Source organism: Plectropomus leopardus, chromosome 10 (genome assembly GCF_008729295.1).
Source record: "Plectropomus leopardus isolate mb chromosome 10, YSFRI_Pleo_2.0, whole genome shotgun sequence".
NCBI lineage: Eukaryota > Metazoa > Chordata > Actinopteri > Perciformes > Serranidae > Plectropomus > Plectropomus leopardus.
Genome location: NC_056472.1, coordinates 9183463 through 9200452, shown reverse-complemented (window position 1 = coordinate 9200452; position 16990 = coordinate 9183463). Strand labels below are relative to the sequence as shown.

Sequence of the window (16990 nt, the reverse complement as noted above, 5' to 3'; positions counted from 1 at the left end):
TGTGTGTTAACTGAGCCCCAGCCTACTTAAAACTGTCACATGTCACTTATATTCTGTTGCTATGTGATCTTTGGCCGGCGATGGGCTGTTGGCTGCGTGCACGCGCTGCTCCCTCTCTTTCTCGTCGGTCCAAAACAAATAGTTTTCAGCAGGTTTTCATGAATATTTAAGCCATTTAGTCAACAGAGAAAACTGGCTATAAGTGCAGCATTAGTATTTGCTGATAAGTTCTTATTAAAAGACATGAAAAGAACATCACAGAGCAAACAAAAACAGCAAACTCTGACATGATGCACTCAGCGTCGGCACTTGGATGAGGATTTGTTTTATATGAGTGATTTCAGGCAGTGGAGAGGTTCAAATTGCAGGCAAATCATGTTTATTTCACTGTTTGCCTTTCATAACAGTGTGTTGTTTTAACAGGGCCATATATTTAAATTGCTGTCACAAAAAAAGCCAAAATGCCCATAGCTTTCTTCCCTTTGGCCACACAATATATATATATACATATACAGTCTTCAGCCTAAGTTATACAGAACAGTGAACTCGAAATGACTGCATAAATTTACTGTCAGTTTTGCACTTGCCATGATGTAATGTGTTGAATAACATCATGTTGGTAGGAGTAACAGCCCTAACTGCATTTTGTAAGAGTTCAGCCATGGGAAACTGTGGTTGATGGAGGAAACTGAGTAGTGCTGACATGCAACTGTTTATGTTTTTTGCAATGCCAAATGAAACTTTTCTTTCATAGAAAATAGAAAAAAAATCTTCGATTTCTTCTTTTGTGTCATCATTTGTTTCAAAATGATGCTGTTCTCTTTTACAGGCGAGGTCCATTGGATCCAGCAGACTACCCCATGCAGCCCTGGTCAGGTCATTATCCCGGACCTCCCCAGGCCCCACAGGGATACCCTCAGTCCCCGTCCTACCCAAACCCAAACTCCCAGTCTGCCACATCTTACTCCGGCTACCCAACTGGTCAGCCATATGCACGACCAGGTGACCCTCGGGGAGCTGACCCCGGGTACTACCCCCACCCAAGGTAATTAAATGCAAGGGGCCCCCAGGAAGTGTCCAAAAATACTTTTTTTCCCCACAGACTTACATTGGGAAAGAGGTCTCTACATATCACTGGATACATTTTTTTGAGCATCACAACTCCTGCTTAATTTCGTTTTGTTTTGCTTTGTTTCATTTCAGTTCGTTTCACATACGCATATATAGAAAAGACAAGAAAGGAAATTAAAAAGTTTAAACACACTGCTAACAATAATAATTCATAAAAAGAAAAAACGATAAAAACAAGGATTGCATAACTGATCAAAATTCCAAGACTAAGCAGTACTACACAGTCGATAATGTACAAATGACAAAAAGGTTGTATTTACAAAGTGAAATGTATTACAATGACTCAATGAGTGCTATGAGTCTTTGCAAATTAGAGTTCTTTTCAGATGTTTTTTTTAAATAACGATAATGTAGATGTTGATTGTAGTGATGGAAGTAGGCTGTTCCAAAAAATGACTTGTTTAACTATCAGGATTTAATACATTCAGCCCAATAACATTTTGAATCTCTAAAAGAGCTGCAAAATTAAATTACATGATCCCCATTCAAGTTCACGGAATGCTAAACAAGAGGTCAGCAGCTCTGCCAGCAGAAGCTGGCCGCCCGAGTTCAGCAGCCGTGAGTCTCTAGCGTGCCTGCTCTAGGGGCCCAATGATGCGGGAGCAGCACTGATCATCCAGGTAATTTTATACGTGGCATTTTGGCTTTTATGTGCCACTGAGAAGCTTCCATAGAAATGTATGGGGCCCAGCCCCCAAAGCTGTATCCAGGTCTCTTCATTCATCCATGATATTACATGATTCATAATGATGCACAGAGTTTATACTCTACAATGAGTCAGAAATACAGAGTTAAGTAAAGTAACGTCTGACTTGTCAGGTCCTGTCTTGAATTTGTGATGATAACTTTGCTCATTTTCTCAATTTGGTTTTTATTACACTGTTAAATCATTCATTGTTCTATTCATCTTTTAGTCAATGTGTCATCACCTGCTCTTTCTCCCAGTGTGATCATGGGGGACTTTTTGTTTTTTTGCATCTAGCTCTCAGCAGAGAGGCCCCTTGCGGCAGGATGTGCCCCCATCCCCCACCCCTCCACTTCGTGGACTACGGTACGACACTATGACGCGTGGAACAGGGGGTGGAGGTTACAGGTAGGGGCGATTTGTGGATGAAGATGATCCCAGGTAAAGATCTTGTTTTTAAAATTGACTCCATTCATCATTTTTAACACCTGAATAATTCCAAAGATAATCTTCTAGAATTACTAAAGAAAGCAGCATTGTTTTTTATGTTATTCTGCATTTTAAGCAAGACCACAAAAACTTGCTATGACCTTAATAAGTCTGAGACCATGTCTGATTGGCCACAGGCACCTGATGGATCCTAGTGCAGACCAATATGGCTATACTGGGGAGAGAAGAAGACAGCAACACCAAACCAACCTGAGACAGAAGAATGCCATGACTGCAGCTGTGAAAACGAATCAGGTCCAGAGATGAAAATGAGCAGAACGCTAACTGCTTTGTATCGTGCAGCGCTTCCTGCTTTAGGTACTCCAATGAAATAGAGTTTAAACCTGTTAATGGTGTGATCTGAATCACCATCATTATCAAACACTGTCTGCGCTCTTTGAAGTATATGGTAATACACAGACAAGCAAGGTAAAGGAGGTTAATTATAGAGTGGCTGGCGTGATGCATAATGTCTTGTTGTTTGAAGTCATTTAAATTGCTTTGAGTCTTCACGTAGTATAAAATTAGGAGGGTTTTTACTTTTCACTATACCCTGATTAAACTGTCTCTTTCAAGATTCAGTCAGAGCTACAAAGGTAATTGGATCCGTTCAAATTAAGGCGTGCATACAGCTCAATACACTCTCATATTGCACGTAGTGGTTCCACTGCTGCCATTTCACAAACAAGACGAGATATTCTACAATGTAACATGTGGTAACATGTTTACCTTGTGGTCACGTGTTGCACTTAACGGAAAAAAGGTCACTCATTTTAGTGTCAGTGTTCTCTGTGCGATAAAGCCAAATTTACTCTCAAGACTAAAGCCATTTACAAGAAAGTGATTGTAAGGCTGAGTGAGGGTGAGCTGAGATGTAGAGCATAACAGAAAATGTTCCTGTGTTCAAAAACTGTGTGAATAACAACAATTTAGATATTGTTCTGTGTTCTTGGCTGCTAAAACAAACAAACAAACAAAAAATCATCAAAACTCTTCATTTACAGGACGGTTTTTCCATCCGTGCCAGATTAACAATCAGAAATCCACACAACATTTAACATTTTAAAGTGCATTTTTGTAAGAACAGGGAGAACACCACTATGCCAGCCTTTAGAATTACAGATTTTGTACTCGCTAGTTGTTCGATGTATCACCTACAGTCTTGTTTTGTGAATTAATTATAGAAACGTTTGAGTAATTGAAGTGCTCTAAAGCACAGTTGAGCACCAAATGAATTATCTTTACATGTAATAATAGGTTTTCTATAAGTCCTTTAATTTTTATCCTAAATTTTTTTTTTGATAGGAATGCGTTTAAATCTTTCTTCGCGGAGGATAAGGTTTAAATAAAGTCTGAAAACACTAAGTTTGGGTACCCACCTCTGTACTTTTAAGTGTACTGACCATTTTACATTGATAAAACCCAGTACCGATCCATGTAAAAATTATTGGTGCCAAAAGTTGATTTTGCCATGCGCATCTGGGTTAGAATGCCAGGTTTAGAAAAGAGGTAGAAGTGCGTCCCATAGCCTGGAAGCTGGCCACAGAGCTATGAGACCTCTCTGTTGGCTGCTTCATCTGTTTCCTAGCAAACCAAAATCACTGCAGTGCCGATTATTTTCCACATCTTATCCATTTTCTTATCTACAGAATCTTAGAAATTGTTGAGTATCACTGCTAGGTGAGCAGACACAAGCAGACAGATAGACAGAGACAGAATATTAGCCTTATGTGTGATTCGAAAAGGGCAGAGGAGCGGAATTTTTTTCTAGTCTACTACATCACAAGTGTCATTACAGAGACGGTAAAGTAACAAAAAGGTACTGTTGGGTACCAATACCAGAATCAGTAGCAGTACCAATTCAAATGTGACACTTGCCCAGAGCTACAAACCACACCTGGCTGTTGGTTTACTTATTAATGACCCTGCTTCATACTTACACCCACATAAAAACATTTCAAACCACTCTGTAGAAGTACCGAATCTCAAACTGACAATTCATTTATATTCATTTTAAGGTTATATAACCGTGATCTGACTTATGTTTGTCTTTGGGTAACGTTCTTCAAAGTGACCTCTACTTGAATGTATGGAAACTCATTGGATTACACTTTCACAGTCACCAGAACTTAATGCACGATACAACCTGTGTTTATTGAATCATTCCAGCCTGATTGGAGTTTTTGCTCACTTTCTGGTTTTCCATCAGAGATCCAATTCCAAGGTAATCCAGCGATTTAAACAACAAGCTGACAACCACATTTTTCAAACTTTCATCAGAGGGCTTATATCAGCCTACAAACTTTTACATCCTAGAAGAAGCTAAGAGTGGGACGACCTTTTAATAATACTGAGACCTCCTGTTACATGACAACCCAAAGGAAGAAATACACATCCCAAAGAAAGATGATTCCAACACCTAGTTTAACACCATTACAGCTTTTTATTGCTGCCTTTTTCCTGTAATGGGACTTATGCAATAATCAGGGAAGATCACATATGTGATAATGGTGCTTGAAGATGATATGTGGGGAACACAAGAAATAAGCAATAACTCCAATAATTTGCAATCGTTCTTTATTTCATAAAATGTAACCAAACCACTACAATGGGCACCAGCTATCTCATGTCAGTCGTGTACCATTTTCACTCTTAATGAGCTAGAACAAAGTGTTTTTGCCTTGGAGATGTCCATGCTGTTGGGTAAACCAGGCAGAAAAGGCAACTGGCCAGTAACAGAGCTCATTTTCACTCTGTATAACTTATCGGCCTCTTTTTCTCTGTGTTGTCTGTGTATGCCATGTACTGTAGTTTTAGATGTTCGTGGCACATCTCTGTGACCTGGTGGTGTAGGCGTCACTGTGTGGTGAAGAGCTCACAAGTCCTGTTGAAAACATGAATTGAGCTTCAGAGTGCTCTTCTCAGTGCTGCACCACAGTCTATATCCATTTAGCCACTTACCAAACCATCAATTAAGTGTAACTAAGAGGTAGAGTCTAGCTCAACATTTCTGTGTTTCACTCCAAAGCTCAGCAGTATTCATCCCAATGAAGATTAAATGTTTAAAATGGCATTTTAGGATGAGGTGAGTTGCATTTCTGTTTATGTGACTGAGGATAAAAACCCACTGAAGTGAATGTAAAAATGAAGTAATTTGACTGAAGCTCTTGCAAAAGAATGTGAAGTAGATTTTGTCTCTAAACCGTCTCATTTGCTTGTTTGTTTGACAGATCTGGGTCTTGATTGGAACGAGGAAAGTAGGAGAGTTGAAGAGTTTAGAGAAACAGAGAAAGGAGAAAAGAAAGGAACAGAAGTGAGGGAAAGGCAGAGGTGCAGTGCAGGAAAATTAAGCAAGGTATGTTGAGAGGAAAGAGGGATAAAAGGAAGAAGTTATAAACTGAAAGTAGGGGTGGAAGAAGGTGGAAGAAAGCATGTAGTGCTCGACTGAAGCATCTGTGGTTCACAAAAGTTTTAATCAGAGAGTTTTCGAGGAAGAGCAGAGAAAGGAATGAGAGTTCATAAATATTTGTGCGTCTGTTGATCTGCAGTAGGAGGAGGGTTACAGGAGTGGGCTTTGTATCAACTGAATGTAGTGACTTTGGGAATTTCTTAAAAATGTTTTTTTTCATGCTTTTATCACTTTTCAGCACCAGTATGGAAATCAAACTTACAAATAAAACTGTCAAAGTATTACTGAAGTACAGTACAACAATTAAGCACAGGCTTAGGATATTGACCTAATGGTCAATAGTGAAGCAATACCAAAATAGTTGACATGCCCCTTTAGATCATTTGCTCTTTTGCTCAATGTTAACATTAACAACAGTAGCAGTTGGCTTGCCTCCACAAGGGTGAGTGATAGATTATTGTGCCTAGCAAAACCTTAGATATTACCAAACTTCCAGTAGGTCAAATGGCAGTTGGCTTGTAAAATGTGTAATTAATCCAAGTGTAAAATGTTTAAATTATTAAATTAAAACAGATTTGTGTGGTGGTGGAGGACTTGATCATCCATAACCAGTCACTAGAGATTACCTGAATCTAATGTCATTTTAAGTCCAAACTAATGTGTCAACATGTTCTCATTCCAGCGCGTCACATGTTGCAGCTTGATCAGTCGACTTCAGCGTCTACATATTGCGAGTTAGGTATCCTTTAGCGTCTGTTGTTCACACTGCATGATGCGGCTGCCCCAATGTCAACAAATGCACATGGAGGTAATGATGTGGCAGGTGGTTGTATTTAGGCAACAACAGCATGGATGTTTAGGCTTAGGTGACAAAGTCATGGATGGTTAAGATTAGGGGAAGGAGGCACATGATAAGGTGAAGAAAAAAAAAATCACATTCAAATGGGAAGTGAACACCAGATTCTGCACCAAAGTCCCACTTTTTGGGACCCATCCACCTCCCCTCTCGCCGGCCCTATAAACGCCCATGTGCTTCTTATATTACATGGTTACCGACAGCATTACAACCTGACACTGTCCTGACACTTTTAATGGCCACGTGACAGGTTCGGTCCACCTGTGTTTTCAAATGATGCTGCCCGTGTGCATATCAGGTTGGACATCTACACGGCGTGTATCGTAACAACGTGCCCAGTTCTGTCCGGCTGTGTTCTCAGCTAATGCTGTCCGACAGCATCCCATGGGCATGTGAAAGATGCCTTTTGGCGTCACGCACTTATGTCAAAAGCACTGACAGAGCGGAGCTATTTGACGAGTTCGGATTGAGAAAAGGCTGGATGTGTAGCCATGCCAACTTATCTGTTTTGCCGGGGGACGACGTTGAGAGGACGTGTCGATTTAGAACAGACTCAATAGCAATATCTTGTCTATAGTGCTCACCATCGTTGTTTTTACTTTTCATTTGTTCTGACAACACTCATCAACAGCTTGCCAGCAGTGATAGTCCTGCCCATGGTGCTGATTGGCAAATCGGTGGTAATTGGTCAATGTTAATTCAACAGAGAAGCCTCTGTTTCATGTCACACTGCCAAACAAATCAGTTAACTCGAGGTCAGAGAAGTGGGTAGATTCAACAAGTTTGAAGTTGGTTTAAGTGCTTCTACGATCAGGGTGATGGGTGATAAGACATGACAACTAAGAATCAGCCTCTCTGAATTAAAATCTGTGAATCTATAGACCAATATACCAAAACAAAAAGGGTTATTTTCATCACCAAAAGGCCAGTTTTATTACTTTGGATAACCTGAGTTGCATTTGAGTTACAGTTTGTTACGGAGCACTAGAGAAAATGATCCACTGGGGTCACACAGACAATTTTTATGTCTTCAATCCAAAAATATGTTGCAAAGAATGAAGATTGCTTCTTAACTGTGTGTATCTGATGCTGCGTCAGTGTTCGGTGAAGCTTTGCTGAGCTGCAGTTTACTGAGATGTGAACTTTACATGAAGGTGAAACATTCTTATCCTGTGTTACTGGTACGCAATCCACATGTATGTTACTCTTCAAATGCATTTATTTTTTATGTATGTCTTTTTAATGATAGTGGGTGTTGTTGGTTGGGTATAGCAGAGCTACAGAGTGTTTGGCCAGTGTAACCATGCTACTGTAAGAAAGAGGTTTCAATCACTTTTTTTTTTCCTAAATTCATTCCATGTCAGTTTTTCACAGTTTTGTTTGGAATTTACATAAAAACAATTAACTGTTCAAGCAATTTTCAACATGCTTTTTAAAATATTGTAAAGAAAAAGACATTTTGACATTTGCATAGCATGGTTAACATATCAAACATTCTGTAATTATGGCTCTTTGGTTTTTGGCCGTACAGTATGAGTTGCACAGGCTTAAGGTACTAACCAGGTCTTCTATATGAGGGGTTCTGGTGGTCCTGGTTCTCTCTGTACAGAGACTAGTGTATGAAGGAGCCAACTAAACAACCTCTCTGTTTTAGAACTATAACATTTTTTACTAAACTGCTTGTATCCCAAAAACAAATCTCATTTTATAATGCTGTAACAATAACAGTGATTTCTATTATTGTGTACCTACATTTTATATTTATGTATATAACATCATTTTTTGCATTAAAATATTCATTTTAAACTGGGATTGTGCCAAAGATGTCATACTTAAAATCTTTTAAATATGTCTATTTTAAGCCACAATGCATGCCCAGCACATCTGCTGAGGTTAATTAAATATGAGTCAGGAGAAATTATTTCCCACATGTCCCCCATTCCCTGCAAGGTGAATCATTAACATTGCCAACCCAATTTAGTCCATCATTTAAGCTGCTGATAAATTGTACCTTTGTGATAAGAGATAGATGTTGGCCCCAAATTAATGCAAGACTAATTATCAATTAGAAAAAGAAGATAAGGTACACTGATTGTGGCACAAAGTTTTTTTCTTTTTTTAGTTTTGCTGGCGTAGTGCCATCACACTGCTAGGTCATATCCCTACGATTAATAAGCATTTAGTCACAGCCTGTGGCTTCAGGTGCTTTCTTATTTATCAGACACTGTTGGTGCTGGACTCAGGCTGCAATCAGAGAAGTTAGTAGTAATGAGACACAGAGGCCAAGGGAATGTTTTATCAGTCAAGGCTTAATTAGCATATCCCAGACCTCTCGGCCAATGGGGAGAGGGAGAGGACGTAATTAAATTCTCCTGAGTCACTACCAAGGTTCATTTTGTGCACAGTGTTCAGTATGGATCTACAAAGTGTGTCTGTGTGTGTGTTTCCAACATTCAATATTCTGATTGCAATGGCTATTTAAGTCCTGCTGTTTGTGTTAATGCATGTGAGGACTTATAGTAGTTACAAAGATTAATTGCAGTGTGCTTCTGGACTTTTCTCTCCGTCTGAATCAAACGTGTCACTGAAATGGAGCCAATGAAAAGAGTGTGGACAGACTGAATGAACTTGCTGGCTGTTTGACTCCGTAGCTGTCCGTAGCTGTCTATATGTATTTGTTGCTACCATTCATCTCACTGAGAATTCTCACTGCGCTTTGCATATCTGTGCTGATTTCAGAGGCTTTACGCTGAATGTATTGCTGTGTTTTACCTTACAGTACGGGTGAGTCCTAATGGATCTCACCAACCCTCTTCCTAAAACTCAGACGAGCCAGCTGTGCGGGACTTCTTCAGATTGAAAAAGCAGAAAGTTCAAGTAAACGAGCAAGTGGCGGAGAAAGTCACACATCCAGGAAGCTAAAAGACTCGAGGCCTGTCAAAGTCAGTATTCACCCAAAAAATGATAAGGTGAGACTCCGTAATATACTCACGTTGCATACAATATACTCACATTGCATATAATAACTGATAATGTGTGGCCTGTAGAGGTACTTCACTAATATTCAAGGAATATTCTTGAATAATAATCTTTACAGGTCACTGGTAACATTACATACAATAGCATGTGAATTGATGTAGTTTGTATCAGAAAATTGTTATAACTTTGTGTATTTAACGGCCCTTTCACACCTCAAATTTTTAATTCAATTTGGGCCAAAATTTGAGGTGCAAAACCGTTCCCCAGGCCATAGTACGAAACCAAACAGTTGTACTTTGGTCTGAAGAAAAGAAGCAGAATTAGTCCAGATCAGTCTCAATAATGGTTAGGTACTGGTGTGAAAACAAATTTTAGATGGTTTGGACTTTCTGAACAAATTATAAGAAGTTTTGGCAGGCTATCATCACATCGTAACAGTAGTGTGGCGCTGCAGTTTGTAGTATGTTTGTGTGGTTTAGCAGCAGAGAGAATAATGGTGGCTGTCCTCAGAGCAGGTGCTGGTGACTTGAACAGAGGAGATTAAGAGTAAAGTAATCAAGTGTTAGTAAATTCACAGTGCAACATAACAAAAATGAATGATTGAGTGAATACATTTTGGAAGGCTTTACTCCTCAACAATGACTGCAAAATGTGAGGTGTTAGTAGCTACTTGAGCAACCTTCAGCGAGCTTCCAAACAAGATCGGTGCAAACATAGTCAAAAATTAACATATCAATAGGGGCCAAAGAAAAAAAAAAGATTTTTAAAAAAATATATATGTACTTGTCTATTGTGTGTGCCGCAGCTTTCAAATTTGATAGTACTGTAGTTATGGGAATTACTTAAAGAAGCAGAGGAGCTGATAGTATATTCTGGGTGACATCGATCTTCTTGTGGTCTCAATCACTTAATGCATTTTTAATTGACATGTAACCTGTTCAGATTATGACAAACCCTGCAGTAAATTCCTGGGTTTCCTGACAGACCTGCTGACTGAGTGGCCTTATGCTGGTAATTTCTTTGACGCTGTGTTTGAGAGACTGTCAAACAGCGTGGCTGACTCGCTGACTGACTGTATGAACTCGTCACTGACTGACTGGGTGTGTAATTGCTCCAACCTCCCTCCCAAGGCAGGTTTGGCATGCTGTAATTATTAGCAGTTATTATTAGTAGTTTTAATAATCATTGGAAGCCATTGTAATTAGGATTTCCTATTATGAGTGGCTGCCAGTTTGTGGACGTGTGAGTGTGTGTGTCTGCTTGGCAAGGTATTGTTCAGTTGCAGCTATTATTGGCAGCCTGGCAGCCTGCTTTTTGTTCCCTTGACTTGTGATTGTTTTTTGTGTATACACTGTGTTTGAAGGCCGTCCTTGGAACTGCCAGACCTCCCAAAATCCTCATTAATTATTGTCAACTTACGATCTTGTTTTCTCTACAACTGTGGACTAATGATTCAAGTGTGACAAGCGCCGATCACAATCAGGAGTTTGTTGTGCACACACACACATCCATTTTAAACATGGTAATAAAATGTCAGCACAGTGTTATGGTTTGTTGGAGCTTTAGTGAGTTTTAATCATCATTGACTGAAACTGATGGTGCAGTTCAATACTGTATAAATCTGCATTGATATACAGAAGTGACACACAAGGCCAAATGTCTGTTTTCCATTAAGTCATCAGATTTGATCTTCCTGTTCAGCACTGCAGAAAAATATAAACAGTGTATTTTGGGCAGGGCTTTTTCAGTGGTTTAGGAGAAGTCTCCTGGACAAAGATGGGTCAGTTCGTTTTTTAAGAAAATGTTTTTGCAACATTTAGACACAAAAAGGAAGCCTATATTAAATCAAGCTTGACTGAAAACTGTAGCACCCATGTCATGTTCAAGTGCAGTGGTTCCTGACCTTTTTGATTGCAACTTTTTTATGCAAAGCTACAATATTGAGAACCAATTTATATGTCAACATCTTATGACCACTTTGATCCAAGATGATTTTCTTTTACGAGTGTTGAACAGGCAAAACTTCACTGGCAGCCTAAATCACATGAAAAAATGTTTGTCTAAAAAAAAAAAGGGGGGGGGGGGTTGTTTAGCAGAATATATTTGTAATATATCTTGTAACCAAAGACTATATAGAATAATGGACGAAGCTACCGAGACGTCAGCTACTGATTTGTGGCCTCCAGTTTTGAGTTTAGCATCTTGGATTTTTTGAGCCAGAAGTGAACATATTTGGATAAGCAGATGGAGCTATCCCTTACACTGACTGCTAGCTTATGTTAGCATGGTGCATTTGCAGCATTCTTTAATTGTGATCAAGTTAATGCTAATTTTTGCCAGGAAAACAGGCTTAAAACCTTAAAACAAAATGTATGTACCAGGAAAACTAAACATCTGACTACTTAGAGGCTCTTTTAGTACAATCAAATGCTGAACAAGAGGGTTTTTTTGTTTTTTATTTAAAGGGTGAACTGAAGAAACACTACTCATAACCCTGTTGGCGGTCACTACACCCATGTAGGGAGCCACTGTTTTAGTGTTTAACTTCACCTTAACTGTGGGAATGTGAGAATAAGCTGATATATTAAAGCAGAGAGCAGAAGTGAACATGTTGATTATGGCAAATTCATTTTGTGTGTGTGTGTGTGTGTGTGTGTGTGTCTGTGTGTGTTTGTGTATGTGTGTCAGTGCTAAGACTCACATCCTGACAGGGTCATGGACAGTGTATTAAGAATACTGAGTGTGTCCTATCAAGTGTTTGTGTGTAAAAATTACATTTCCTCTGTCCCCTGTGCACAGTAATGACTTGTGGTAAACTCCAGGCAGCTGTTTCCTCTTTTCCCGTCCTACACACACAAAAACACACATAAATAGACACATACACACAAACAAACACACACACACACACACACACACTGCAACCCAGTGGTAACCTTGGTGCATCTTGCTGGGTCCTACAGGCCGCTGAAGAGGTGAGGGTGACTGGTTCTGTTTGCCAGGCTCATAGTACAGGACCACACTGGGTGGGATTTTTTGGTGTGTGTGTGCGTGTGTGTGTGCGTGTGTGCGTGCGTGCGTGCGTGCATGCGCGTGTGTGGGTGCGTGTGTGCGTGCGTGCGTGCGTGCACGCGCGTGTGTGGGTGCGTGTGTGGGTGCGTGCGTGCGTGCGCGTGTGTGTGTGCGTGCGTGCGTGCGTGCGTGCGTGCGCGTGTGTGGGGCCTTGTCCGGCTACTTACTTGCCAGCATTGTCTCAGGATGCAAGTTCAACCTGGGACTTCCAGGACAGACAAGAGCAGCCAGGAGTCATACGCAAACACAATTTAGGTATGAAGAGTTGGCCACAATCTCCTACACTACCGCGAATACAAAACAAACACATGGGAAACTAAAACACTCTTAGACACAAGCATGAAGATTTGTAAAGGTGTTTCTTTCACCATGTACGGCAACTGAGTTGGCTCTGAACATAGAAAAGTACACCACAGCTTCATGTGGCTTCCAGTGATCACTCAAACAGAAACAACACTGCAGGAAGCAAGGAAAACCACAACACTCCATTTCTACTTGCCTTATATTTTGTTCTCCACCCAAAACTTTAGTGTTTCCATTCTCTTTTTTATGCATCTATAGCAACTACTGCAGGTTTGTGTAACCCAGTGTAACTCAGCAGTGTTTGATCTACGCTTCTTCGAGATCAAACTCTAAATATTTCCAAAGACATACATAACCAAAATCTCCTTTATGATTGTTGAAGCAATTTCATATTTTGGCATCACGTTTACTATTGCACCACATTGACTATTGTCAGTATCAGGCAAAAACATGTTAAAGGGATAGTTCAGATCTTTTGAAGTTAGGTTGTGTGAGGTACTTACCCATAATCAGTATAATAGCTACTGTAGATGTCAGTCGGCACTTCCCCAGTTTGGAAACGCTGTCAGGAGTCCCACTTCAGAAGCTATGCAATCTACTGCTGTGGATAGGCCGCAGCGGCAAGATATTTTAGCCACCAAAAAAAAGTCCCACCTAAAAAACATCAATATCAGTTTAAGTGTATGCTAAATTTAGAATATTTTATTGCATTACCCTTTTCCGGGTAACTAAAGCTGAAACTTCTCAGTGCTCCTTTAAAATCAACCAGACTCAGTTGACCCAAACAATAAATGTACCTGGCAGAACACGGGAGCTGCTGGCCTACTGATGCATTCATTGGTTAGTTTGTTTGCATTATAAACACCAAAGTTGTACAATAACACAAACAAACTAGCCAACTGAGACGGTAATAGACCAGCAGCTCCCATGTTCTGCAAGGTAAAACTACAGTTTTTGTCAAAGAAATCTGATGGCTTTGAAAAGAGAATAAATGGATGAAAGGCTTCAGTTTCCCATTACAAAGGGCAAGGAGGCGGCAAGGTAAATTGCTGAAAATATTCTAAAAATTGTGTACACTTTAATGGATATTTATTTTTTGTTTGTTTGATGGTTTTTCATTGTTTGTTTGACAAAAATTCTACTGCTAGCCCTATTTATAGGAGCACATTGCTGAGCTACTCCTGTCTCTTGCTCCAATCTGAGGGCGTGTTGATTGTCACCAACTGTAGTTAATACACTGACTACGGATAAATACCTCATACAACCCCACTTCAAACAATATAAACTATCTCTTTAAAGGCAGTAAAAATTGTACTACTGATGGTCCAACAGTCAACAAAGACTGATACTACAGCTGTACTGTAGCTTTTATCAAAATGTTTCAACTCTTTTGTGGAGCTCTGAGTGTCAGTAGAGTCTTTACTTAATGTGCAAGATACAGATATTACTACAACCACTATCCAACACCTGTGCATGTCTTACTGATCTACAGTAACAACATATTCTTCACTGCAACATCATTAAGTTTGTCGGGAGAAGCTGATAAAAGGAGAAATGACAGCCATCAGAGAGAGAAAAGAGAAAAGCTACTGCTGATTTTCTCTGAAAAGGAAAGGAAATGAAGTTCCTTTATTCACCTCAGCAATTGTCTGCTTTTCTTTCATCTGTTTCCTTTTCTTCACAGCAAAGTTACAAACGACCGAACAGGCATAACTCATCTTTTTAATAATCTGACTTCCTTGTCTCTTTGTATCTATATTTCCATCACCCTTTAATGTTAACTCTTCATTCACTAGTGCGTCTTTCTAAAGTATTTTTCTGACCTTGTTACATGATGAAGTTTAAAAAAAATGTAGTATCTGCTTTTTGCGGCTGTAATCATTTTGAGAAATAATAAAATGGCTCGATTTTCCATTAATGCTAATGTGTCGCTGAAAGTTTCCAGCGGAGTCTGAAAGGATTGCATTGACTTTGCGGTCAAGAAACAAATTCAGCTCACAAGCAAACATGAAATTTCAATTAGAGACAGAAAACTGTTGTGGAGTTATGAGGCTGTCAGTCAGCAGCTGTGACAGCACTCGCATTGTCTTATCTGACAATTGATAACAGTGTATTTTCATGAATAATATTTGGTTTTCTAAAACAATTACAACTGAATAATCCAGAAAGAAAAGCTTATCATACAGAAATGACCAACCTCTCTAATAATGTACTGTAAATAACTGGTCAGTTTATTTATAGAGAACATTAAAACAGAAATATTAATCAATGCTTTACAGAGCTGACAATTATAAGTAGACAAAAATACAATACTAAAGAAAAGCTACAAAGAAGAAGAAAAAAAAGGTAAAACAATAATTACCCCAAATCCCATAGTTCCTTTTGTGTTTTAACTTAACAGTATACTCCATAGATTCAGCATCATACTAATATATAACATTGTCAGACTCATGTTGGACAGTTTAAAACAAAAATGGTCAAAATCTATGCAGCATAACCAAAGATTCCTTCTTTTTTACTCCACACATTATTTTTCTTGTCAAAATATGGTGCCGACATTACCCACAATGCAACTTGACTGCCAGCACGTTAGCCAGCCGGAGACTTCGAGTGTGTTATGCTAATGGATGCTAATCTAGCCTTGAGATGCTGGCAGAAATTAGGAGCAGGCCACAGGGTTCTGGGAAGCTCACATTTTTTTCCCCACAAATAGATATTTTTTTTTTCCATCTTCAGAGTTAAGATCCAACTAAGATTTTGCCAAACTTCCTCTGGAGCCACATATATTTTTTTTCCACATATGCAGCAGCAGTACTCCCCAAAACCTGTAAACTGACTGATGGGTAAAAACATAATCCCATTTAAGTAATAAACAAAAAATATGAATGTTTTTACTTCCATTTTTCAAAAGTTTGAATTAAAGACTTTTCTGTGCATAGAAAAAGCTTACATTTCTCAAATTTTGGTCACACATTTGTTAAAATCTGTGATGCATATCTGCAGACCTATTATGTGAAATCCATAGTTCAGAGTGCCTAGTGCCTTTTTTAAAGATAAAAGTGCAGAGAGGTGTTTTGATTGTGAGCAGCCTGAGGCACACCTGTTGCTGTTTAATGTTCTTGATATGCCACACCTGTCAGGTGGATGGATTGTTTAGGCAAAGGAGCAGTGCTTATTTACAAGAATTTTAACATATTTTTGCACAAAATTGCATAGAAACAATTTTAGATTTTTTTTTATTACAAGTAAAAAATGGGAACAAAAACAGAAGTGTTGCTTTATATTTTCTTCAGTGTAGATTACAATTACTGAAAACACTGTGCAGCTTTTGTGTAGCGGCCCTGACGCATTAAGCCGACAGTTGGCTGCCGGTGAGTGTTTGTTGAATCAGTGTCGGAGCCTATCGGTGAATGAAAGTACTCTGGTTGGCAGTTCAGCTCAGAGGGAGAGATGTCCAAACAAACTTGTTCTGTAAGGTAAGATTTTTTCAGCCATTGCGCTCTTTAGCAGACACATTTCCTGATGGTTTGTGTTATTATTCACTGCCGCATGGTAAATATGCCATGTTCTCTTAACACTGGATTATGTTGTCATCGTGCCATCTGGCTAACTAGCATCAAATTGGTCTTCCGGTTTCCTTTTTTGAGTGATGATTACAGATAAAGTCTGCTGGTATGGAGGATGATTAGCTTTGACGTGGGTGCAGAATGTACATGCTTGTTAGCAGTTAGCTGTAGTCTTCGTGGTGTGTTCATGTGCACCTTTTTGGCCGAGACATGATGACGTGAGGCGACGCTTCTAGTTTACTGATGTGGGTTTAGTGTGTCTGCATCCTAAAGGTGACATTTTGGAAAAATGATTCAACCTGATTCTACATTTCACTTCACCTGTCCACCTTTGGTATAAATAAAAAAAAAATGATACAGAGGTCCCAATTCAGCAAAATTATTGGTTGAACCTGCAGGTCCCTTGGGGCACCTGGTAAATTAGGGGGATTCATGGTGCTGGCAATGAACGTTTGAATGTTCATTTTGGCACCTGATCAGATTTAGTTTTAGTCTTTTGATGA

The 16990-nt window shown here is 39.3% G+C and overlaps 1 protein-coding gene across 1 annotated transcript in view; it reads left to right on the top strand.

Moving 5' to 3' along the window:
- The window catches only part of LOC121948859 (partitioning defective 3 homolog B-like), a 255453-nt gene extending 247534 nt beyond the window's left edge, over window positions 1–7919 (top strand). Inside the window, 3 exon segments of the mRNA XM_042494371.1 lie at window positions 830–1045; window positions 2114–2257; window positions 2443–7919. Coding sequence (XP_042350305.1) covers window positions 830–1045; window positions 2114–2228 — 331 coding nt within the window. The 3' untranslated portion in view covers window positions 2229–2257; window positions 2443–7919.
- Window positions 7920–16990: the final 9071 nt, after the last annotated feature.